Source organism: Ovis aries, chromosome 22 (genome assembly GCF_016772045.2).
Source record: "Ovis aries strain OAR_USU_Benz2616 breed Rambouillet chromosome 22, ARS-UI_Ramb_v3.0, whole genome shotgun sequence".
Taxonomy (NCBI): domain Eukaryota; kingdom Metazoa; phylum Chordata; class Mammalia; order Artiodactyla; family Bovidae; genus Ovis; species Ovis aries.
In genome coordinates, this window is record NC_056075.1 from 38,112,082 (window position 1) to 38,139,359 (window position 27,278).

At 39.2% G+C, this 27,278-nt stretch overlaps 1 protein-coding gene across 5 annotated transcripts in view; it reads right to left on the reverse strand.

The window, feature by feature from the left end:
• FAM204A (family with sequence similarity 204 member A) overlaps positions 1-26,570 on the reverse strand; it is a 28,216-nt gene extending 1,646 nt beyond the window's left edge. The window contains exons 1-8 of one of the 5 annotated variants that reach the window (XM_042238942.1): positions 26,532-26,570; positions 25,995-26,216; positions 21,005-21,042; positions 20,313-20,551; positions 19,703-19,790; positions 19,546-19,576; positions 19,261-19,360; positions 10,885-10,974 (exon numbers count right to left, since the gene is read on the reverse strand). In XM_042238942.1, the coding sequence (XP_042094876.1) occupies positions 10,885-10,974; positions 19,261-19,360; positions 19,546-19,576; positions 19,703-19,790; positions 20,313-20,546 (543 nt within the window). In that variant the 5' untranslated portion in view covers positions 20,547-20,551; positions 21,005-21,042; positions 25,995-26,216; positions 26,532-26,570. The remainder of the gene's footprint in view (positions 1-10,884; positions 10,975-19,260; positions 19,361-19,545; positions 19,577-19,702; positions 19,791-20,312; positions 20,552-21,004; positions 21,043-25,994; positions 26,217-26,531) is intronic. The other 4 variants (XM_042238943.2, XM_042238944.1, XM_012103004.4 and 1 more) reach the window with 4 other exon arrangements.
• Between the last annotated feature and the right edge of the window lie 708 nt (positions 26,571-27,278).

Sequence of the window (27,278 nt, forward strand, 5' to 3'; positions counted from 1 at the left end):
TATTAGAGCCCAAGGTTTGGGGACCTGCTTGCCAACAGTGAGGCACGGCAGGTGGTTTAGGGGCTCACGTGTAAGGAGAGACGCTGACCTAGGAAAGTGAGGTTTGGCTTGCCTGCCATTCCTTTCAGCTCACCTTGGAGAACAGCTTCTTTCAGGATGAAAGAAACAAGCGGTCATCAAGCACTGTCCAGGGTTTACAAACGAGAACAAAAACAGATCCGATTTTTCAGTCCAGGAACAAATACACATAAAGAAGGTAAGCAGATGGAAGCAATGTGACAGTCAAGCCAGTGTGCTGAGGTGGTCGAAACCCAAAGGAAAGCCACTGAAGGAAGGAGGGTTTGTGGCTGGGAGCCCACCTGGGACAACAGACCAACCCAGAGTCTTCTGGACATGCAAGCCAACACTGCCACCACTACCATCATCACCATCTTTTCTCACAAGGAGGGCATTCATGCAACCAATATCATGAGGGCACAAACGCATTATTTTGCCAGGCACTGTTGCGGGTGCTGCAGACACGGCTCTGAACAAGAGGGCTGGGGTGGAGGGAGCTAGGCAGAAGGGGCTGTCAGTTACATCTGATGGCTTCAATCCCTGCCCTGTTCTCTTGGCTCTTTTCACTTTCAGTTCTTCACCACAGAACAGTTCATTTAAGTCAACTAAGAAAAGGTTAAGAATCAAAGGGCTGTAGCGTCCTCATCGAAAGAGAAAACAAAGCTCAGAATGCTGTGGCATCATTCATCATGAAGATGGATTTCCTATCGACTAAAACGCCATCCGTTTGTCATAAATGTAAAAAAAAAAATCAAGTTAGTGCCTGTTGGGTTAGGCTAGTCAAAACCGAAGTATCCGACACATCTCCGAATCTCACTGGCTGAACTTTTGTTTCTGCTTCACTCCATGTCAGCTGTAGACTGGCCAGGCTCTCCCTCTGGTGCTGCCCGCATCTCAACATGCGGCTTTCAAGCCTCAGTTGCGGAGAAGAGCTGGCTGGAGGGGCTCACGCTGGCTCTTCGGTGCCTTCGGTGCCTTAGTCCAGAAGCGACACACAGCGTCTCTGCTCACAGCCCTCTGGTCAGAGCACAGTTCCACCTGGTGAAGGGGTGCTGGGGGACGCACAGGGAGCAGGAAGCGCACCTAAGGAACTGCCTACTCTCAGGACACACAGCTCGCCACTTCTGTTTAAGAGGTACGCCGAGTCTCCCCACATTCGTGCAGGACAGTCTCCTCGCCTACCTCCAAAAGGTGGAACACGGAATTCAGTATTTGTCTGTCTAATTATATTCCTACGTATTAGACAGCAAATACAAATCTGATGTATGATGGCTTTGCTGAGGTCACCCCACCTCAGCTAGTTTATCTTCTATTTAAACTGAGCCTATACTTTTGAGTATGAAACAAAAATGACCTGAACTATACAGCTGCTATGTACCATTAACCATGAGACAGAATTATTTCCTGAAACTGTCGTAAATTAGGGTGTAGTTTATATTTGTAGCTTATTGAAACTTCCCAATATGGGTTTTCTGGATTTGGAGGAGACAAACCAAGACCAACTCAGTATATCTGGATGCCGACTGTGGTCATCTGATTCACGTGGAACTCTTTCCAGCATAGTCACATACTCTTAGAAGGGAAATTTTCTAGCAACATGAAGGCCAAACCCAGCACAATCAGCATCACAGATAAGACTGAGAGCACACACACCACGTAAGACACAGAATAAACTTCTTAAAAATAATTCATGACAATGTAAGAAACACATGTTTACATGAGAGGGCTCCATCGTTTTGTAGACGAAGTGAGCAGCGTAAGCGATTAGGTACAGAGGCAATACTTTCAAACAGACTTGTTTGTAGGGAAGTCTGTTTTCTGACTGTATTTTGCCTGGGGTTAGGCTCAATGAAACATTCTTTACCTGATAAACATTAAACAAGCCTGGTCTATGTATTTAACTGAAAGGAGATTTTAGCTTGTAAGGATGATGAAAAGTCCTATCGATGCTGGGGCCTTTGCATGCTTAAGATGAATGTGTTTCACTTACTCCCAAGGAGAAAAGAAAAAAGAACAGAAATATTTCGAAATCTGAAAGGATCATAAGATCTTCTATAGAAAAGACAGTTGAGAAGAAACATGTTTTCCCAGGCAAGAAGACTAAGCCAAGCTCCAGAAGAAAAAGAATACCACGCTATGTTTCAATATTACAAACAAACAATATATGTCCCCAAGAATCCCCCTTTCGCTTCTCTAAAAAGAGAAAAAGCATCTTTGGGCCCAATGTAAACATCACAAAAGCTTGGTCAATGGTTTTTATATTAAAAAACGGTTTCGGGTCATCAGATAACTAGAGCAAAACCATGTGGGAAGAAATTTTTTTTAAGAATAAAAATATATACAGAATTTCTTCTATGTGTCATCAAAGTATCAGCATTTTCCATATAGAACATCCAATATTTTGCTGCATTTTAATTAAGGTGTCTAAACATTATCACAAAGAACTGCAAATTGGTCAGAGCAAGCGGTAAGGAAAATTAAGCTCTAAAGGCTTTTTATCACCATATTTCAGGAACCAAGGGTGTAAAATGTTCTAATTTGGGATATATTAAAAGCCATAAAAGGTCTTTCAAAAAGATTAATGGTACTTTGCTTGGATTTAAGATAAGGGCTTTAGCTGGTTGGAAAAGCAGGGCCCTGGCTGGACCCTTGAGGCATTCATCTTTACAGCCACTTGGAAGATTTGTAAAAGCGTCTGCATAACCTCAAGCAAATGCACGGCGACATTTTTTTAATTCCTTTCAATTTTACAGGTTGAGCATGTGTAAATCATATTGGGTTGTAAAACAGATATAATGGCACATCGTGTAACATAGTCAAGATTTTTAAAAGACAAACTTGCAAAATAAAGTTAGTTTTTCTCGCTAAACCTTGCCCTGCTAAAGTTTGCTGATAATCATTTAAAGAATCTGATTCAAACAGCTTCATCTAGCATCACTGTAAACTTCTTATCCATTTCATAAAATATTTTATTCATCTTCAAATTACTAGCTTGTAACAGATTTATGAAGTTTCCCTCCCTTTTGCACACTTTCAAGGCACTTATTTAAAAATACCAATTATCATACTTTAACTTTTTATGGAATAATAGGTCTCTATGAAAAATATTTATGCCATTCTCTTTTGTTCTTTAATTAAATGAAAACAGATGTTTTCTGAAGTAAAGCGGAACCATTACTGGAGTACTTAAAGTGTTAAGGTCTTTAATTTTTATATCAGTTTGGTCGACAATTCCTGATTGTCTTTACTCAAGCTCAACATTAATGTCAAGCAAGTTACCTAGGAGACGAAAGAGATCAAAGAGACAAAAACCCCTCCAATGTCTGATTAATCAAGCCTGCAAACAGCTTATTTCTTTTCGCCTGCATGCAAGTATGAAAATGAGATTCTGGGAGCCGAACATTGTGCAGATTTGTTCATTCTTATCAGAACAAAGCCAGCGGCAGCTTATTTCATGGATCATTGGCACTGTCATCAGTGCTACACAGAACGGGTGACAGCTCCTCATTTTGAGGCTTGAACAAAATTAGCAAAAAGTCGGCACAAATTAGCCTCTCATCTTTTTGGTAATATGACATTATTCATTTACTTTTTATCCAATTTTTAATTTTTTCCTTGTCAGCTATCCCTTTCTAGTGTCTCTTGCATGGCATCATAAAATGCCTTCTTAAAAACAAGCAGAGAAATAGCCAAAGTTGAAATAACATGCAAAGTTCAAACAGCAAAGAAGAAAAAGCACTTCCAAGGACCAATGATGCTTTATTTTTTTTTCTTTTTAATAACTTTCAAAACTTTACAAAAATACTGATTAACAGCTTAGAATACCATGAAGTTAAGTTTTATGAAATCGACAATATATTTCAATAAACAATATGACGTGGCTAATGTGCTTTATTCAAAGCACAGGTTAGCAGGGCAGGTGCTACAGTGAAGTCAGGATGTCTTCAGTGGGACTGGGACATTTCCACGGACATACCTGAGAGCCGAAGCTCTGAGGACAGCAAATAAGCTACGGCATATCCAGTCACTTAAATACTGACTTTAAATCAAGTCTTCTTCCCTCTGTCAGAAAGAACAGCCTAATTTCACTGTCACCTTAAAACGGGCATGCACACGTTTCCATGTTTGTGTACTACATATATCTACGCTGTGTGCACAACCGCACAAACACCTGTTATTTATTTTAACACCTATAACTTCAAATCAGTTAAAGCCAAATGGTTTTTACTTCACGGCATAACCCAACAAACCCTGTTTTTAAAATATAAGATATATTTGTATAGACATATTACATATACTGTATATTTACATGTATAAATATGTGATTCACCTTGCAATTTATATTTTAAAAAATGTATTTAGCCCATGACGTATGAGAAGATATATTTTGATTCATATCCTCAACTGTGATTTCATAGTGAAATAGTTTATGTAACACCTGGTTTAATGATGACTATTAAGGCTTCAAATTATATGTAGATTACAGTATTCCAAAGCGGGGAGAAAAGACGTTATACCATTGAAATTATTCCTGGATAGAGACATTTATATTCAAGCAACTTATCCCATTCATAAGGGAAAAAAATTAACCATAAGCTGTTAGATGCTTTACACAGTCCCCATCAGAAAGACAGTTTTTCTTTTTTTTAAAGAACTGTAGTACTGTTTTCAGCAATTTCTTTATCTCTGTTCTTCTAAGTAAGAAAGCTTATTAACAAGCTTTGAACTTAAAATCACATTTACAATAATGTGCCATCAACAGTTTTATAAGCTAATTAGAAAAAGATTAATTAATGACTGGCTGCTAATAAAATGGCAATCATGAAGAAAGAAACCAAGGGTGCTAAGCTTCAACTACCACCAATTAAGAGCTAATTACAAACAAATTATATATGTGTTTTGCTGTGGGCTTTAATTTACTAAAATGGTTTTAATTAAAAGAGAAAACATGCTGATTAATTGAACTGCAGAAAAAATCTACAGTATAAACTGTGCTTTGTCTGTCTCTTTAATTAGACTTGTAACATCTGAAATCTTTTTTTAAGGTTTGTTAAAAGCACCATAAACATAATTAAAAGAGAGCATAAGAAACACCATTCTAGGTGATCACCCAATCATACCCCAGAGGTTAAAAGAAAATGTCCTCAGTGCAATGAGATCTAAAAAGCACACCTAAAAGCTTGAGAGGAAAACCCATCACTCAGTACCATGTTTATTTTTCTCGTATTAAAATGCTCCAACTTCAAGGATGTACACCATTTTTGATAGGAAAGAACGTATCTTTCAGCTCCACGTAAAGGAATTCAACTAGGCCTTCCCTCACCTGGACAGGCAGAGCTTATTTTCCATACACTGTGCTGCCTGTTAATCTATATGAAATAACTGAATTACTTTTAAGAACTAAGGAGAACAAGGTTTCAAAGAATTAAAATTGCCATTGAAAAGCCCCCCGGACTACGCACAGACTACAAAATGACACAAAGAGGAACGTTTAAATTAAAAACCACTGAGAAATGACCAAAGTTAATGGAAGTGAGTCATTGCCACATGATCCTTAAGGGAGGCACACACCCCTCCCGCCATGGCAGGCAGCTTCCCCAGGTGGCTGATCACAACCGACCAGCAAGAGCCTGTTCAGTGAGGACTTCTTTTCCCCAGGGTCCTAGATTCCCTCCCAGTGCTAATCAGTGAAATATACTGCAGAGAAAATGGTCCTATACTCTGCTGTCAAAATGGAAAGACCAAAAGAAAGTAAAAGTAAGGGTGGGAGGTAGGGTAGTAAAATTTCAAAGAGGGACATAAAATACATTTTGCCAGACAGTTTGCAGGCATTAGATGACTTTGAAACTACGTATTCATATACACTCCTTGAATTGACAACAAAGGAAATCTCCTTTCTGTAAAAATAAGATGTTGAAATGGAGATATTCAATTTTAAATTCTTAGTATGTACCAATGGGTACTGCTTAATGTATTTGTACTTTGTTTACCCTATCTTCAGTGACTAGAAATCATAATAATTAAGAAAATAGAAAGCACCTGCAGGCCTTCTTAGAGTCACAGGTTCTAGTGATAAACTCGGATAACAGCTAATTGGAATATATGTTCAGCTTCATATCTGAACAAATCACCTTACCTCTGGAATCATGGTTGTTAAGAGAGTTCTAAAAGTAGTCACAAAAACAAGAAAATAATTTTGCCCTCTGAATTAGAGAATCAAGAGTTTAGAACCACAAGACTTTCTTCACTATAATATCCCTCAACTCAGCTCTTTTTTTTTTTGTATGTGATGCAAGCAAACAACTTTCCTAAAATATCAGAGCTCTGGAAACAGCACTGATAGAAGCAACTTCAAACTTAATCAGGTTTGGCAGCATCTCCATCTCAAAAATTGAAACAAATCTGTCAGTTCTGAACTCTGGATATGCAAATACTCCAGGTACTTTGATAGCTACATCTGTCAAAACTGTTCTGTTAGGGGAGGTTATTTTGGGGGGAGGGGGGTGAACTGAAGCTCTTATTCCATCAAGACAACGCAGTGTGTACATCAACATGAAATTAATAATCAAAATGAAAGGATGAATTACAGCCAGAATCCTCTCGAGGAAACTACAGCCCAACAATGAATTGTAATGGAAAAATTCTGAGTGCCAGAACAAGTGCTGTAGCATAGGAAATATTTCTTCTTACACATTAACATAAAATACAAAAACTAACTCCTCAAATGTATATATATATCCCTCTCCAACAAGAACGCCTTAAGATTTTTCTAGGAAATGGTTCTAAAAATAGAACTTCAGCAACAAATTAATAATCTGCCCCAAATTTAGAGAGTATTTAATGTATTTAGCTAGGAAAGAATACAACTCAATCAATTCAAATACTGGTTTTTTAAAAAGACCATTCCTACCTTGCCCTATTTAAATATTAACAAACTATGACTATTTCAACATTATTAACTTCACCTATGTTTTGGAATCCAAAAACCTAAGTAACCTATTTAAGAAATTTAATAAAGCTAGAATTAGATTTTCAGTTTAATTCATACTGCCAATGAAATATTTATCATTACCTATAATAAGAACACTATCAAAGTGAGACACTTTCTTTTTTATCATTTGTACTTGTGACACCTTGATTAGATTCTAAACAAATACTGTGTTTAACAGTACTAAAGGCTGAAGTTATAAGTTGGTGCAAAAAGCTTTAAGATATGAAACATTTTATGTCATTACTCCAACTGAAGGCTATTGACCTTAGCAAAGATAGTAGCAGATTATAAACAAAATATTTCAGATATGAATATTAATAACTTGCGATTATTTTTTAAATTACTGTAAGTTACATAAAATAGTTGAACATTACAACCTGAAGTATGTACTGATGTTTCCAAGGAATTATGTTTAGTTGGTGTTGTCAAAGATCATCCTATTTGAATCACTTACAGAAAAGGTAACCTTCAGGGGCATGAGCTATATACAAAGCTCAAACAAAATTCACTGGCAACCTCTCCTCCCCACTCATTTTCGCTCTAACATGGTACAGCTATAATTGAAAGCAATATATTTTCTAGTTAATGTAGGTGTGACTCATTCAATGGTAGAAATTCACTGTCTGCTGCCAAACCAAGTTGATTTTTATGTACAGCAGGCTAACATGAAGATGCCTAGAGACAAAGTCTGTTTTCAAAATGTGAGATTCAACTGAAATGCTGCTTACTTTATTAAATCTAGGCTTAGCACTTAATTTTAAATACTTGTTTCTACTGGTTTCTACAAATTGGTATGATCTGGACTGTAACAAAGTGTGTCAAAAAAGATAAGAACCAAAGGATGGCATTTTTGAGGATCACTATCAATAAATGGAATGTTCTTCCAGTTCAGGCCTGAGGTTAAGAAGCTATAAATGTGCTCAAACATGTGTGTGAATGTGCATGTGTGTGTACACATACATAAATAGTAATTTTTTAAGAGCTATTTTTTTTTCAAATTAGAACATTTTCATCAGTATGACACAAACCCAAGTGTATTTTTCCACTTTCATCTCTCCTCCAAGATTGTTAACAACAAAGAAGGATTTAATTGATAGGATGGACTTTCCCAAAGCAACCACATTACAATATGGCAAAGCCAAATTTGACAGCACAATCTCAGTTTCCAACATGTAAACTTAAGCCATCCCCCACACCAGCTTACACCCATCTTTAATGTCATCATTAATTTAAGGGTATATGATTCTAGAAAGATACGTGCGTGCTGTGTCATAATGCTCGTGCACTGACAGCTTTATTTTGACCCAACAGTTCGTTTTGTTTTGTTCTGTTCTGTTTTGAGGAACTGTTTTCAAGGCCCATTCTCAGACATGGGTTCTACTTCTGGCTTCACTCTTCTCAATACTGATACTGCCCTGTTGGTTTCACAGGCTTATAAATGTTAAACATCAAAAATTAGTTTCACTTATTACAGTTGGAAAAGGCTTTAAGAACTCTGAGATCTGTGCCTCTGAGCAAAGGCTTTATCAGCACATCCCACTCACTGCTTCTTGAAAAAAGAAAACGGTACTGATTAAAAACCAGTATACCTGATTTCCAAAAGGACACCTACCACGCATATATACCTTTAATTCATAAAGGGTTTCTGCCCCAAACTCACGATTACTTACTTCTCAAAATCTCATCTTTCATATCCACAGTGATTGGCACAAAGGAGATAAACATGAAAAACTTAAACCTCAAACTAAACTATTTATTCAAGAATTACATCTCGATTACTTCAGTTATTCTTCCACGGGTGTTTAATTAACATGTAATCAGTATCTCTTCCGTGTCTCTGTGTGGCCAGTAAACACTTTCCAGAAGTCTTTCCACTTATACAAGGAAAAGAGGAGGGCCCAGATTACTCTTTTTCCTTTTAACCAGAAGTCGTTAACTCCACACTAGATAAATTTTCTTTCACTAGAACAAAGCGTTATGCTGGTACGGAAGTAAAAAGAACTCTTGAGAAAATGCTTACTATCCTTACAAGTGCTGAAAATGGGGTATATTTCTAAAGCAATCTCATTTGTCATAAAGCATGACAGGAAAGAATAACCTAAATGGTTATTATCATTTATTTATATAAATATTTTTATTATATTATATATATGATAATATCATTATAATTATTTATTATTATTATTAAAATGGAAAATACCTAGTCAGTAGTATGCAATTCCCATTTCAAAAATAGCAGTACGACAAATCAAAACATAGAAATAGAAATTCAATACCCTCAAAGGAAACACACAGGTCTGAGGCCTCAGAGGCTCTACTTCTGCTGGCTCTGACATGTGGCCGCCTGCTCACAGGTGACCACTGATGACACAGACAAGGAGGGACTGAACATGCAACCCTGGTGGACACAAGGCCCCATGACCCCAGCCCTCCCAGCACATCACTTAGGGAAAATAGATCCATCACATAGGCAAACTATATCCCAGCTGTCCAGGTTACTGGGAGCTTTAACATAGACACATAACAGATTCTAGAATCCAGTATCTCACTGAAGACAAATTTCAGATCTGATTTGCCAGGTAAAGATGAAAAGTACACTCAAATAATGTTTTCAAGATCTTAATTATAATAGTAATTGCCTCAAGCTGTAAAACAATCAGCAATGACTGCTAAAATAGGTAGGTAAGGAATAGTGAGAAAAAGGTAAAGAATAGTGAGAAAAAGAATATTCACCGAGTCTCAAATCATCTCTCACCTCTCTGAGACACGTATTAGTTTACACAGGGAAGAATAATGTTTGACAGAATAAACCTGGAGACACCACCTTAAGCAAATAATCAAAGGAACGTCATCAATAAAGAAGACAAATGCATTCTGATATCCTGCACTGAGGATACTTCTGTGATTTTCCCACCAATACACGCATGACATGAATCTAATCATGAAGAAGCGCCAGACAAAGCAAACTTGACAGACATCCTACAAAATCATCAGCTACTCTTCAAAACTACCGAGGTCCTGAGAAACACAGACAGGCTGAGGAAACACTCCAGATTAAAGAAGGCTAAAAAGACACAACAACAAAACTCAGCGCCTGAGACCAGAAAAAAGAAAACTTTTCTATTATAAAGGCAATCACTGACATATTTGGCAAATCTAAATAAGGTACATAAATCAGAAAAGAACGATCAAGCAAATATTGACTGTTAACATTTCAGGTGTCTGAGTGAAGGGCAAACAGAAATTGTTTTCCAAATTTTGCAACCTTCTCCCAGACGGTGCAAGTGAGAATCCTCTGGATGCCTTGGTACTTGGGAAAAGAATATTCAATATACCTATTAGCTTTATACTACAGTCTTTAGGTTAAAAAAAGGCTGAGACTTCTTTAGGGCTGAGGGAACTATTTAGAATATGCAGTAAGAAACCATTCTGGGGAGAAAGGGTTAGGAACACACTGAGAGATGTGTCCCCAGAATACACGGCTGTCCTCAGGGAGAGTTAAACTGAGTTAAAGATGAAAATGGAAAAAGAAAGCTAGCCTTTTCAGTACACCTGGCAGAAAAAAGCTCTGAACTGGATGAAATCTAGAGGCTGAAGATCAACCGTGGATTATTTCCAGCATTGATTTATATAAGAATAATTTATTAACATTAAAGACAAAAATAAAACCCAGTATTTCAAAATAAATGGGAGATTAAGAGGGAAGAAAATGGACAGAAAAGAAAATCTTAGATCAAATATTTGAACACTGCACTTACTCGTGATCATGCAAAGAACGTACACTCATTTCAGAAGATTTGAAAGCACAGCAGAGCATCATGGTGGGGCCAACTCACCTCGCGAGTGGCTAGCTGGTTGCTGAGTTCCTCGGCCTTCTCAATGTTCCACTCTTCCACAGCTTGGTCTATCCTCTTTTCAAGTCCCGACTAGAAAGAAAAGAAATCTCAAACTTAGAGGCAGGAAAGAAAGGCAAACCCTTGCTAGCAAAGACTATGTCACAGGACCACACCAAACACAGTATGTACTTAGATACTTCATTCTCACAATGACTGCATTCGGTAGTTGCTACCACTCCCATTTACTGATGAGAAAGTGAATCAGCAATACGAAATGACTTATCCAGGGTCAGATTAATTGAATTAAGAAGAAGGAGATGCAAATCCACATTTCTGTGATTCTAAGGACTACACTTTCCCTTGATAACAATATGTTAATAAGTTAGAGATTATGGCATGCTTATTATAGAGTACATCCTTTCTCACTGTAAGAAAACTCATTTAATCCATATAACAATTTGACGAAATAAAACTGTTATCCTGTTTTGAACACAAGGAAATAGAAGCTTGGACTCATCAATTTATCCAAGTCAGAGTCTGTTAAGTGTTCAGCCATCACACGAATCTATTAATAGATTTGCCCAGAGCCCATATTCTAAACCACCCTTTTCCTCTGCCTCTTTCTCCACTGCCCATACTTTCATTCACCAGCCCCTCCTAGTCTCTGACTATGGGTATTAAGTTGGATATTAAACACAGGAGGAAAGTTATATTTTACTTTCTTATGGAAATGCTATTTATTACCTGAAGATACTTCATGAAGTCATAATTAAAATTTTCATGGGATTACCAAACAGACTAGGTAGGATATATCATATCCTATGAAAAGATACTTGTTAGACTTAAATAACTGAGTTTTAGTTTGTAGAAATAGTTACCAAAGAAAACACAAACTTTTTAAAGAGACAGTCTAATATATATTTCTTAGAAGTTTATCCCAATGGTTTATCTAGTGTATCTTCCTCATTTTTGGTTAATAGACTTCTCCCACTTAACCTAATAAAAGAAGTCCAAGCAATGTCTCTTCCATCAGAGCACTGCTTGATTATAAGAGAAAATTCACTCCCATGGAGCCTTTGTTGAAACAAGACTTTAAGAATGCCCATGCATAATGTGCCTAAAAAGATTACTACGGAAGCAAAGACCAAGGAGGCTATCACTGATGACGTCTGTGTTAAGTGAAGACTGTTCCTTCTCACAATCCTTCACCCCACCCAGGCCTGGGGGACGATGTGGTTTTTTCCTTGCTCTGGACTGGCGCTTCAGAGTGTCATTCAGTAGCCTCTCAGAGGATCTGAGCCCAGGCCATGCTGCCCGACTGTCTTTTTTCTACCCTGATCTTGTGATCACCCACCAGTCTCCAGAAATTTCTCTTTTTTGTATTGCTGCAGAATTCCTCTCTTGATGATCCAAACAACATCCCGGACTCACTCTTTCAACATCCTTCATCTTCAGGGGCCACTAAATAATACCCCCCCCCCCCAAACCTACACTCGAGGCCAGGGACTCTACAAGTGTGGTCTATGTTCCAGTTCAAGTCTGCAAATGATGCCAGTCTGTGAACTGAGCTTGTGCCAAAATGCAAATCAACTACATGACTATGCATAGGTTTGCCTAGGTGATTTTTTTATTAGAAGAGGATGGGTAAGGAACGATGAGGACAATCAGACTTCTTCAAAGAAAGAAGGCGTATACTGGGTTACACTCAGGCACAAGTTCTTCATCTCCTGGAACCCTTGAATACACTTGCTCTAGGCCACATAAGAGCTTTACAATGTAGAATTCTCTCCAAACACAAGATTCAGCCCTTCCACTTACCTCGAGTCCTCAGAGAAAGTGAACCTGTCGGGGCTTCATTTGGACCCCATACTCTAGCACCATCATATTTATTTTCATAGTCCTTCAGCCCCTTCCTGAGTCTCCTCTCCTCCCTTTCGGGCCTGCAACTCATGAATAACCTTTTCAAACTAGACTCTAAGCCTTAAGTTCTCAAAGTTTGAGTCTGAACCAGCAGCATCGGCACTATTTGAGCACTTGTTAAAAATTCAAATTTGAATCAGAAAACTCTGGGGGTGAGGCCTAGAAATCCATCAACTTAACTCCCTTTGGTTACCATGGAGACACAGCTTACAGTGAAAGTCCCCAAAATGGAAAACCAGAACATTCCCCTTTTTTGGAAACATATGAACTTCTGAGCTGATTGCTATAATTTTCACTGAAAAATAAATGAGCTAAAATTACAAACCTTTCTACTATCAATGAACTCCCATTCCCCGAGGCATTCCAACCAGCCTCTAATACAGCGGGAAGAGCACTGGGCCAGAAGTCAGAGAAGGTGATCACAGCACCGGGCAAAGGAGGTACTTAACCCATAAGCTTCAGTTTCCTTAGAGAAAATCAGAATCGGCATGGACGACCAAAATTCTCCCCTAGAAATGAAATTCTAGAATTCCCCTTACATGTTCAACTTTGCTTTTAGCTCTTTTAGAAGTTTTTTTTTTTTAATATCAATAAAAGTTTCACTAGATATGACTGCTTTTTTCTCCCCCTTTTCTCCTTTCTTTTCTTTTTAAGCAATTTATTTAAGTAAAATAAAATAGCTCCTTTGGCTTTGAAAAATTTCTGCTTCCATACACACACCCAGATTCTGCTTCTATACGAAGATATAACATTCCAAATATTTTAAAAATTCTTAAATAGTAATAATAATAAAAACCCTGAGGTTAAACATTTCTACCACCTTAAGACCAAAAGCTAACAACAGTTTAAAAGAACACAGTTGCTGAGGTCAAATCTGGATTCAAATTCCAGCTCCTCTACCTACTGGCCAAGAAACCCTGAGTTTTGTTTCCAAACCTCTATAGGCTGCAGATCTCTCACCTGTAAAATGAGAATATTACCACATTCCTTGCAGAGTTACAGGAAAGGCAAAGAATACCTAGCAAAGTTTTTAGAACATAGCAGTCACTCAATAAACAAGGTATTCACATTGTATCTATCAGGATACCATTAAAACAAAGAGAAGGTTCACCTCTATATAACTACAGACTTCATTACAGTTAGTCAAGGGCTCAGACACAAGTATAAGACCCAAGATTTCAACTTTGAGTCAGTCAGTCATCTCACGAACTAAGATCTGAGTAGTAATGCTTCCTACAGGTCGTAAGTTGGACCCCGGAGTAACCTTTACCAGAAACATCTAGGGCATCTTCACGCCACAGGAGCGGCAGGAGGCACAGCAGCACTGCTGGCCCTCTGCAAGGCCTCCGTCAGTCAGTCAGTCCAGTCGCTCAGTCGTGTCCAACTCTTTGCGACCCCATGGACTGCAGCACGCCAGGCCTCCCTGTCCATCACCAACTCACGGAGTCTACTCAAACTTGTGTCCACTGAGTCGGTATGCCATCCAACCATCTCATCCTCTGTCGTCCCCTTCTCCTCCCGCCTTCAATCTTTCCCAGGATCAAGGTCTTTTCAAATGAGTCAGCTCTTCGCATCAGGTTGCCAAAGTATTGGAATATCAACTTCAACATCAATCCTTCCAATGAATATTCAGGACTGATGGGGACAGGACTGATGATAAGGCCTCAGTGTGCTCCTAAGATGCCTCTGGCAGGACTCAGAATTTAGCTTAAGATATATCTCAGTACAGACAAACTTACTGATGGCAATTTGGTCACGGTGGAAAATCATCTAAGGCCAGTATCTGACAGGTTCCCATGAAGGCAATAAGTGACCGCTAACCAACAGTTTTGTTGCAGATGGCAAGGCAGTAGTACTCTAAGTATCTAAGAAACTTATGGGTACTAGGCTTAACATTAAGGATTAACCATCCGTACGTGTGCAGTAAAATCTCTTTTAATATGCCGATTAAAACTATTTAGGTCAAACTGTAACATAATGCATTTCTACAGACATTTTGCTACTGAATATTCAATCAGATAATACATTCAACTGTTAAACCTTAATATAAATGAAGTGTCCACTCAAGTTTGCTGTTCTATGATCAGATCTAAATATCTAGGGAAAAAATTAGGTAATCTCTCCACAAAGGAGGAAGAAAAAAAAGAATTAAGTGTTGTTACTTTTACATATAAATCACAGCCACTTAAACTATTTGAATCAAGTCAGAAAGAACCCCTGGAGAAGAAAATGGCAACCCACTCCAGTCTTCTTGCCTGGAAAATCCCATGGTTAAAGAAGCCTGGTGGGTTACAGTCCACGGGGTCACAAAAAAAAAAAAAAAAAAAGATGGACACGACTTAGCAAATAAACAACAAAGTAAAACTAAGTTGGACTATCTCTTCAGAACAATCTAGATTTGGGACCATTTTCCTTTTCAACCTGCTCTGTTTTCTTAGACAAATCATGCTGGGCTTCAGTTGTTTCATCTGTATAATGAGAATAATAGCTGGTGGGTATTAACCCATCCAACAGGGATCACATAAAGATCAAGAGAGAACACTCGGTACCTGATACCAGGGGAACATTGGGTACCTCTACATTCCCACCACCAGCCACCTGACTCCCTCCCAGTCCAGGCAGCCAGCCTGTGATCTGTGTACTGGATCTTCATGTGAGAGCCTAGTAAGAAAAAGTATTCTTCTAAAAAAACAAGTTTGAAAATAGCTACACAGTACAACAGCAGCTTCCTCTCATAAACAAAAATCATCAAAGACCTTGTGCAGTTACTCTACAAATTATTAAACGTACTTTTGGTTTTTCTTGCCAAAAAGTACCCATTAAGAATACATAAAACTACTCCCAAAGATGACTGCTAACCAATCAAATTGATGCAACTAAAGAATACTTAAGGCATTTATAATGAAATTAATGAGTAAAATTTATTCTAAAGAAATTCCCAAATAGATTCAACATTAATTATGTTGCGATTATAGAAGTTTTGTAAGACCCAGAACTGCTGCCAGAAACACAATTATAGCTGTATTTAATACAAGAACACTTTAAAACAGCTCTATATATTAGGAAGATTATATTTTAAAATACAAGCCTCTCTGCATTGTCAGGGAAGCAGGTAACAGCAGTGTTATAAATACACATCCTTGGTTGAGCAAGTTTCAATAGTCTGGAAGTGTTCCAAAAAAAAGAGGGGGGAAAGAAAAGAATAAAAAAGATGGATCACACAATAGACTTACGAAGTTCGTTTTGTTTTACCATTCTTGAGAGTTGAGTAACTGAGGTAAAAGGGGACTAAAAAGGGTTGAGAAATAAAATAATGGAGCAGAAATCCATGCTGGTTTTGTCCAAACTGCATCAGGGATTTTCATGATCCTCTCAAGTTTCTCAGGCAGTAGCTATCATCTGGTGGACTGACATTTATTCTTCACTTTTATCTTGGTGGCTCCAATGTGGACATCTTTTACTCTCTATTTACTCTGTTGGCTTCACAGTGGAGACTCTGGCATGATAGCCCAAGGGGGCATGGAAAACAGTGATCCCAAACCAAAGAATAAGTGTGAACCAGCTGGCATGCAATTAAGCTGAACTACCAAGAGAATACGAAATCATCTGGCTTCACTGAATCCTTCCTTTCCTCTTATGCTTACACTTACTAACAGAATATTAAGTGCTGGCAACATCCTGGGAGATACTAGCCTGGCCAGCATCAGTTTCCTTGTTCAGGAGATGCCATGACTTTCTTCGTCAGGTGTCACACATACAGAAGAACACTGCTGTTAAGAAAACCCAAACTTCTGAAACAGATCAGTGAGTATATATAAAAGGATTTATAGCAGTCTTCCCTTAAACAGAAATTTCTTTTTAAAATGGAGCTTATCATTTTTTTTCTAGAATACATCTAATATACAATGTGAAACAGAATACAAGCTCTTAAAACTGAGCTGTACAAAAGTCTTTGCACAAGGAATCCTAGTATCCTTTATTAAAGCTACTCCTCACGAATTCCAAACTTTAGACAAAGAATAACTTAGCCATACCTTGCCAATTATCAAGAAGCTACAATTTCATACATGTAGGGAAATAATACTCTAATACAGATAGACTATAAAAAATACTCTCATAATTTCTACATTTTGGAAAGGCTAAAAGACTGAATTTTATAGCTTTAACTTCACTAAGAAACAATCTAGATATTCTAAAGTAAATACAGGATTCCTTGGTGGCTCAGAAGGTAAAGAATCTGCCTGCAATGCAGGAGACCCAGGTTCAATCCCTAGGTCAGCAAGATCCCCTGGAGAAGGGAATGGCAACCCTTTCTTGCCTGGAAAATCCCATGGACAGAGAAACCTGGCAGGCTACAGTCCATGGAGTTGCAAAGAATCAGACATGACTGAGTGACTTACAGTATAGTTACGAGAAAACGTAACAAATATTGTAAACAACTGAAGCTCAAAGACCATCTAATTCACAAGCACAACTTTAAAAGATATTTCTGATGAGAACCAGTATTTCACCATTTCTGGGAATTCCCAGGTGATCCAGAGGTTAGGACTCGGCGCTTTCACTGCAGGGGCCCAGGTCTGATCCCTGGTTAGGGAACTAAGAGCCTGCATGCATGCAGCGTGGCCGTAAAATTTAAAAAAAAAAGTTTTTTTGAATTAATCATTTTTTTCCCTCAAAATAACAATCTAGTCAGCAGTTAGGACTCTAAAGCAGGTGGGCCAGAGATGGCCTGGGGACCACTGCTGTCAGCATGAGCCTCCCACCTCATGCTTTGGAACAGGTTTGCTGCAGTCAAGAGCATCCTCTCCACAAGATCCCTCCTCCCAGCCCACCAGAATCACAGTGGTCAAGAGCATAGCAATCATGTTAAAATGCTTATCAGCCTCTTGGACGGTGAAGCTGGAGAACTGAGAATGGTGGAATAAAGTCTGGGTTTTAGTTTCAGCTCTAACCAGTGATTTCCGTAAGAAATTTAGCATTTCTGTACCTGCTTGAACATTTGGGAAAAGGAGATTGCTCAACATCTCTAACTATTTGCAGTACAAGGTAATCCTGGTACCAATTCTCCAGTGTTCCACGGACTAGGTGACAAGAATTCTTGGCAAAGTTGGAATCAACGGTTCACAGGTAAAAACTCTGTTGTCAGTTCTTTAATGCATGTGCCCTCAATGAGGCACCCAATTTTAAACCCCAATGATCGGTTTAAAATCAAGCCGTTTTTCACAAGAAATACTGATGAACCAGAAAACAGTAACGATCTCTACCTGCATAATAACAGTATACAGCAATGATCCTGTCCGTATATGCAAGACACAATATCCTTGGGCTTTAACCAGGAAGCCTCTGTACCTCCATTCTGGCCCAGAGCTCAATTCCCATGCTCCTGAAGTCTGTCAACATTCCCCTGGATAAATGTGTAAGTTACTCATTCATTCCAGCCTCTATCAAATATTAACACCATCTATAGACTGGCAACTGCCAAGCATGTGCCTAGAGACTCAGACTCTCCTCCAAGCTCCAGCCTCATTTTACCAATGGTCTACTCTACTCTGCTTACTGATACCACCCATGCACCAAAATGAACTTTGGATAGGCCTCGCTCTAAATCTTCTCCCCTGCAAAGCTTTCTCATCGTTGTAATCAAGGTGACTATTCACACCACTGCTTAAGTAAAACCCTGAATGGTTCTCTCCCATCCTCCTGAAATTCCAATCTCCCCACCACCTCACAACCGATGCAGAGGCAAATACCGTCCGTTCTACTTCTACAGTGCACCTCAGATCCAGCCTCTTGTCTACCTTCAGCAGCACCATTCTCACTCTAGCTCCCATCATCTCATGTCTGGCTGAGTCTCTTAACTGTTCTCATCTGCTTTTGCTGCTCCAAGGTCCATCTTCAATGTAAGATGCAATCTTTTCACGTCACTCCCTTCACATAAATCCCTTGAATGGTTCTCAATTGCATTGTGATGAAAACCCAGTTTCTTAATGCATCCTTTAAGGTCCTGCACAGTTTGGGCTCTGCCTGCCTGCTTCTTCAGTTTTATCTGGGACCATTTACCCTCCTCCTCGCTGACTCCATCCAGCCAAGCTGACCTTCTCACTGCTACTCACATGTCCATGATGGCTCTTCCTCCCCAGCAGGATCTTTACCCAGGTTATCACCTCTACACTAGTGAGCCTTACATAGATGGTTCCTTGCCATCCTTCGGTCTTAATGAGACAGGCCTTTCCAGACCACTCAGCTAAGGCCTCCATATTAATTTCTTCACAATACCCTGTTTCTTTTTTAACAGTTTTAAAAAATGATTTGTAACTATATATTTACTTGTTTATCTAGCATCCTGCACACATTAACTTCTTCACTGAATGAATTATTAAGGAGAAATACCTTAGGCAAGACTAATTACAAACTGTTCCCACTGGTGAATAGAAGATGCAATTAAAAAGATCTTACCTTTTCAACTTTTTTCCTTTTAACAGGGGGGTCAAATCTCTCATTGACTCCAAAATACTGGGTAAGCTCCTTCCACTGGGTTTCACTTGAAGACTGTTCACTGTAGAAAAACAGACAATAACTTATGTTTCACACAAAATGTACTCATTATTACATCTACCGTTTTTAATTCATTACTACAATTATATTACATCAACTACTTCTTAGGTTTCAGAGGTAATTCAACAATTTGTAAAAGTTCTGCAATACTGTCTAGGACAGACAGATATTTTAAATTCCACCTACCTATGAGATTCTTCTTCATTCTTCAATTTACCTGAAAAGAATTCACAAAGTGTCAATACCTAAGAATTTGGTTATTTCAAAATGATGGTTATTAAAAATTGTTAAGTCCAACTGGTCACAATTTAATACTATTGACAATTAACCTGAATTAAAACACCTTTTCTGGAGCGTTTTCTTTTTTTCTTTTCGGATCTAGAAGCTGAAGTTTTCTGTTCAGAATGCTTTTTATGCAATTCTTGAAATTTCTACATAAAAGCAAAAAAAAAAAAAAAAGAGCAAATATGTCTTGAGGCATAGTATACATCTGAAAAATAACATGTTAATAAAAACTATATTCTTAACATTTATAGAAACACAAATATAATGAAAGTAGTTTAGTTCTTCTTAAGATACTCTATTATCTGAGACTTTTACAACCTGAATTATCTTCATTTATTTCCAAACAAGTCAATCTGATAATTTTAGGGGTAAAAGTCAATGACTCATAGACTTTGCAACAAAGAGATTAAGACTGAAACTCCTTGTGTATTGTGTTAAGCAAAGTAGTTAATCCTACTGTTTTTTTTAATTCCTCTTTTTATGAAAAACAAAACAAAAATGAATGTAAGTACCTGAGTGACCGAATGAGTTGGCCACAGACCCAGAGAGTAATAAAACCATTCAGAATCAATCTTCCCTACCCGTTACCACCAAGAACACACACATTCTGACCCTGGCAGAGACACACAGGCACAGACTTCAATAAGAACATATGAGAGAAAACCTACATTCCACATATTTAAGGGGATTCCAGAGGGACACTCTTCATATGCATTTATATTTGCTTCTGCTTCAGTGTTTGGTCCATCTGTAGGAATATCTACGATCTCTGTCTTTTTAAAGGTCCCATCTTCTTCACCCTCTTGTAAGTTAAGTTCAGAGCTCTCTAATGTGGTATCATCGTCAGAATTCAATTCAACATCACTTTCATTTAGGCCAGGAGGTAGCAGCCCACTCCACATCTTTTCTGCTCGAGGGAAAAAAAAAAAATGAATTAAGATATATAAGGTAGACATGGAAAGAATTTTAAGACCATTAAAAGAACCAGGAATCTAATAATTATAGCAATGGTTTGGGAAAAGTCCATTTATACTTTTTAAAAATTGGTATAAGGCAGGATACACTCTCCATATCAAAATAATTTAAATATTTTGCTTATATAAATTTTTTGGAAGTGTAAGATAGTTTAAGTAAGTCTGCTACGAGACACACCTACAGCTGAATGACTTAATGACAACAAAACCTTGATCCTCTAATACGTGAATAATTTTGTCCAAAAAAAAGAGGAAATTCAGTAAAAGCATTCATAGTTCAAGAATGTTAAAAGCCTAACAATATATACTGCAGGTAATTTAAGAATTGTAAAACTATACTTCAAGCTGTAACAATTAGGAAATAAAAATAAAATTGGATTTCTCACCTGTATTTGAACATATAAAACTTCAGAGGACTTATTATCTATGGAGGAGGAAAACAATTATACAAAGGAAAATGTTTAAGCTGTGCAAGCAGTTTGAGAAAAGTATGGTGGTAATAAGGATGTCCCAGTTTTACACTTGACACTGCTTGTTAAAGTAATACTAAATGGAGCATAATCTTTACAAATTAACAAAATGTATAGCTTTTTAAAGTAAAAATACTGTATTCGGAAAACAAGTTCAGGGTGATTTTTATCATTAGTAATACAGCCCATTGGTAGAGAGAATCATTAACTATTGTTAAGTCTAATAAAAATAATTTTTAAAAATTGAAGTTGTAATCCTTTTCTAAAATTATAATTGAGTACATTTCATTCTTAATCTCCATGGCACAGTCTAGTTTAGTATACATAATAAGCCAAAACTAGTTCCTAGAACAGAGAAGCTAGTTCTGCTCATGATTTACCGTCAACTGAAGGAATAAAACAGAAGGGTGGAAATCTTTTTCCGATATCTTTCTGTCCTCTATTGTGTTAAAACCACCAGCATTGTCTCTGAGACAAAGTATCACGGCATTTTGCATACTCTGAACAATGGATTCCTGATAACTTTTAAGGACCTCCTCCCAAATCCAAAGAATCAGCTCTCACTTCTCACAGTTTGGGTCCAGTCTCGATCAGCTGCTGGCTCTCTGAAAAACACCCTCACCAAAACACTGTCACGGCTTTTTCAGAGGAAGATTTCTAACATCAAACTACTCTAACTGTAATTCTGAGGAAGTCATTTTTAACACCTCTGACCCTGTTTTTTCATCTGTAATACGGGGCTAATTACCCTGCACACAGGGTTATTCTCAGAATGAAATGAGGTAAGCTACTGAAACATTCTACACGGTGTTCAGGAGGTTCTGGGGACTTGATCAATGACCGGTTCTTTTTGCCGTTATCGTTTATTTCTGTGGCCATGTACTGCATTTTTATCATTTCTATTATGGGTGGCAGCATCTATATAAGGTATTTTTCAAATTTCTAATGTTTGAGGTGCATTCACTTAGTAATTGATACAAGTCATTTAACTCCCTGATTTCCACAGTCTGACATGAACTTTCAATTAAAAATGTTGATGTTTGGTTTTCTGAATGGAGCAATAAAATCAGAAGCAAATTACCAGGAAGATAACAGAACCTAGGCTTCAAGGCTCATCTTTTGCATCAGTTCTTCAAAAGCACTATACCTGATTTTGTATTTTGAATCTGTATTCCTTTTTTTAAAGAAGAGGACTCAAATCACATAAATTCCAAGCCCTATAAAACCTGCTATGTGTGTGCGTGCTTAGTTGCTCAGTCACGTCCAACTCTGCAACCCCACGGACTGGAGCCCATCAGGCTCCTCTGTCCATGTGACTTTTGAGGCAGCTGGACTGCCTGAAGTTCAGACTTTTCTGGAGTGGGTTGCCATTTCCTCCTCCAGGGGGATCTTCCCCACCCAGGGATCAAACCCACCTCACCTTCACTGTAGGCAGATGCTTTTACCACTGAGCCACTGGGGAAACCTGAATCCATCCCTAAATCTGGACTGAGGATTTTAAAAGTTGGAGTGGAGGTAGTACTGAGATACTGTTAGCACAAAAGATATGACATATAACATGCCAATATAGAAAAACAGGTGTGGAGCTATTAATAAAAACATTTCTACTATTCCGCGAAGCAGGAGGAAGGCTGTGATAATCCGCTCTACCAGGACTTTGCCACTGGCATATAATACACCTTCAGACTCACTATCCATTTCAGGACTTTAGGATGGTAACAAGTTTCAGAGTTAGCCTTCTCCTCCCTGTCCACAGCATCTTCTGCATGTCCACTGTGTGCCAGGCACTCTTCAAGACATAGAAACAGCAGTATATAGAATGGGCAAAAAAGCCTAACCTCATGGAACCAACATTCTTATACAAATGGCAAGCTTCTGTCCATCAGCAGCCAAGTACCACTCAGCCCAGACTTCAACTGCGGCAGCTCAGATGGGCACAGTTCTTCCACTGGGCCACTGCTGCAGTATCTTCACAGGGTGAGTCTATGCTCTCCGGGCACCCCAAGAGGCTTCACCTTGGGAAGCAGGGCTCGTAGCTGGGGAGAGGGCATGCCTTTCTTCATCAGCCCTTAATCATTTTTGATCACTTTTGGACTTCCTCAACTCCATCTATGTTTAATAAGTTCTTGCTGCTGTGGCATTAAGAACTGTCCTCAGCAGGCTGTTGGCTAGTATATCTTCCTGTGTGTGCCCATGGTGGGGGAAAAACTAAAATAAATTTTAAAAAGTGGACTCTATGTCCAAATCCGTAAAAGAAGGCGAAGATCAAATAAGACGTGTTTCTGAACTTAATCCCTAAGTATCTTTGAAGCGATGTGCCATTCTCCTGTGACCGTGACATACACACACACACAAACAGCAGGACAACTTGGTGGCCGCTGACACACACACAGAGTCGACTGAGCAGCCTGCAAAGTGAGGCTGCCCACCTGAGCAGCAGCTCTGACTGCAAATCAGCCGATGTGGAGTGGCTGCTTTGTGACTTGTTTTGGGCTTAGGTTCAAAACCAGTGTCTTCCTAGTCAAAGCATATGCATGTTATTTACACACTTCCAGTTGTACTACAGTACCAGTTGGTCCCATTAGGCCCCCTGTTACTTTTGTTTGGGTTGCTCTGGATTCTGATTCTCTAGTTCTTTGAAGCATCTCTCATCTCATACCTTTCAGGGTGCATTCTTTCATTTTAAAGCAGAGAACCCTTCAAATGTGGGCATTGCTCAGCCATTCTCAAAAAACGTCACATACCAGAGACCAAGAAACAAGTGTTTTAGTGTAGATTATAGTTAAGTCTATATAACAGTCCATGTGTTGATATATTAACTTTCATGTTTTCAGCCTGTAAGTCAAATACTTTAACCATTTAGCCCCAAAGAAGATGTGAAATCATTCAGAATCCCCCTATTCGCTGTGATTTTGAAAATCAGCTTCTCCATTTCACATACTCTGTACTGCTGGAGTGAAGATTCTTCCCAATCCACAGTTATTATACAAAGAAAAATTCAGTGTATGCTATGCAGTCCAGGGTTGACATGATTTATGATGAACAAAAATATTTATGTCACATCCTGTCTGAATGGCTGGGCTTTCTTTTGCCCTTGGAAACTAAGCGCAGCTACTGCTTAGCACACCTGGGCAGGTATGAGTGTATCTAGAAGAACATGACACAGCTCAGCAGTTCCTCACTAAGGGTTTTTCAAAGTTTTATGAAGACAGTAATGGAGATTTTTAAGCTAATTTCAATACTCAAATAGCCCAACCTATTTCATTTTCCCTCAAACAATATCATGCACCTTTAGGTTAGGAAACTAAAATTCAATGAAACATTATTCTTCACCACATTTTCATTCATCTGATTGGTAGCTAAAGGCCTGAGTTTTACTAAAAAGGAAAAAACACAAATTAATGGGTATAGTTTAGTAGACGCAATATTTCAAAATACAGCATCCATGGAGATATCAAATTACAATAAATGGGATTCTAGGTTGTGAAAGGATTGGGAGCCAGTGTTAGAGCAGGGGAAAAAAAACAGTTTTAGAAGTCAGAAGATGGGTTTCTAGTCCTGAACAACATAACTGTGGAAAAGCCACTGCATCTGTCTGGGTCTTCACCCTTAACCTAAACCATGAAGGGTGTGATCAAATCTCTGAGACGTCTTGAGGCTCTAATATGCCTTTTTATGGATCTCAATATTGTGTGTGCCCAAATGCCCAGAATCACTCATTCTTTGATGTAACACTCCATTCTCTCTCAGTCAGAACAATACTAATTAAACCCCAACACCCTAGAAGATAAGGTCTCTCTCCTAACCCAGCCACCACAGCCAAGCTTGCTAGTTTTCAGTAAGACCCTGCACTTCAGAGAAAATACCTAAAAGATGCTCTGGAGAAAGGGAAAGAGACCCCACTGTGACAGAAGAAACAGAACCAAAAAGAAAAACAAACCAGGTCATCGCTATAAACGGCATACAAACAATGCGACAGGCACTGTTTACCCTTTACCCTCACAATGACCCTTCCACTAGGAATTATTATCTAAACCCCTTTTACAGATGCAGTAACCGACTCATCCAATGGTTGGTGATCCACTAATCTTAGAAAAATAGAACTCTGTAACTCAAAACTCTATAGAGTGCAGAGTTTAAGTAGTATTATATTCTTGGTGACAGAGATTTGAGAGTGGGTCTGAAGAATGTCCCCAGCCTGTAATTCTGTTAAAATTTGATCAAGAAGAAATTTTTTCTCACTTTTTAAGGGCAGAAAGCTATATAAAAATGTTATACCAAACTGAATACAGGCCTGGGTAATAATATCACATTTTCTGAAGTCCAGGTAACAGCTTATAATCAAAACTCAACCTAAGCAGTTTATGGGTAAATGTCCCCTGACGCTCATATTCCAGACTTCCAATTCCATTTTTACTGAATGAAGCTGCCTTATTTCCCAAATTTTGTATTCAAGTAGAAATAATCACAGAAAACTGAAAATCTCTGATCTGAACTTAAATCTCACAGAAATCGTAAACCACCGCCTACCAATCTGAAGATCCTGTTAAATAACTTACACAATAATCAGTTTTTGTGACTGGGCATTAATTACTTAACTGAAATACTTCTAAGCATGTTATCATCAACATTAATGCCCTGTTCACGTTTACGAAATAAATGTGCTCCGTTTTCTCAAAAAGGTACACAAAGTACAACGGAATCTCAGGCCTGACTTCGGATTTAAGTTACCAATCCGATTACCCAGATAAACTAGCAGGATTTTGCACGTATGCATATGTCAAAGCGAGTGTCTTGTTCAGCCTAGGGCTAGAAAACACTCCCCGAGAGTCAAGAAAGGTTCACAGGTAGCCAATAATACTTCGAGGTCCATTTTAAAATTGGATGTCTCCGTGAGAATACTTACAGGGTGCAAGACTGCAAGAGGGGCGGCTCTAGAAACGTACACCTTGCGCTGCACGGCTGAACCACACGGAACTCTGCAGGCTCTCCTGCAGCTGGGCCACACTCCGATGCCCAAATGGGAAGAATCCCCTCCCGGCACAGAACCAAGCTCCACAGATTCTGCTGTAGGATGTTTACCTTGCTGACTCTCCCATCAACTGCAGCTCGTTTCCGGGTACGGCAACTGTAAACAAGAGCCCGTTTCCCGGGTCGAAAGCCTTATCCTGTCTCACTCCGGCCGGGGTGGGACGCAGAACCCCTCTCCCACCAACAGAACGGGGACTCCGCCGCGACGCCGCGTCAGAGCAAGGCGGAGGCCGGTTCAGCCGACGCTCCCACGGGCCCGGTCAAAGGCTTTGCGGGCCTGACCAAAGGTTTTACGGCTCAGCCGAGAGGCTGTGAGGCCGCCCGCACTTGCTCTCTCGATCCTGGCACCCTGCCTTCCCTGGGTCCGTCTCCCTGGAGCCCAAGAACCCGCTTCACAATCAGCCGTACTCACCAGTCCGGACGGAGCCGCCCGGCAGCCATCTTAAGACCTGCCAACATAGCGCCTTCTCATTGGCTCCGACATCTCTGCCAATGGGCTGGGGCCGTTCTGGCCTGGGTCGCCATGGTAACCGGTCGCGCTCGGTTCTCCTTTTAAATAAACGAAAAAGAGCGATTCGTTTCTTTCTGCTTCTTTTTCCCCCCCTCTGCTTTTCTCTCGGCATTTTCTCCTTTCTTCTAGACGTCTTAAAAACTTTTTTCTTTTTCCATCCCCTGCCGTATTCTGTGCCCTGTGGTGAGAAAAGTTCTTGGCATAAACCTTAAACTGAGTTCATTTCCCAAAGACCGAGACTCGCAGCAGAAGCTCTCTAGATCCTTCTGGGAACGTTTCCATTCATTCAAACTTCCCCCCGTTGGCTTCGTTACTTTCCCACCCCCTGCCCGTACATAGTTTTTTGAGCAGGCACCGTGCCAGCCTCTGTTGAGAGCAAAATGGTCTCTACTGCTGCTCTCGTGGCGCTTAGCATCTGCTGATGGTGGCAGCTGCTGCTGATGGTGGCAGCTGCTACAGACTGGCTGTGTGGCCTTGGCCAAAAGCTCATTGAGTTCCTTTTCCCTGGCAGCCACTGACTTAGGCTCTGAGAAGGGGGTTGGGAGGAACATAGAAAATAAGCAAGCGGAAAAGAAATAACCAAAAAAAACTATGAGGAAAATAAAACAGCATAGGACCATGATGGGAGTGGGACTATTTTAGAAATGC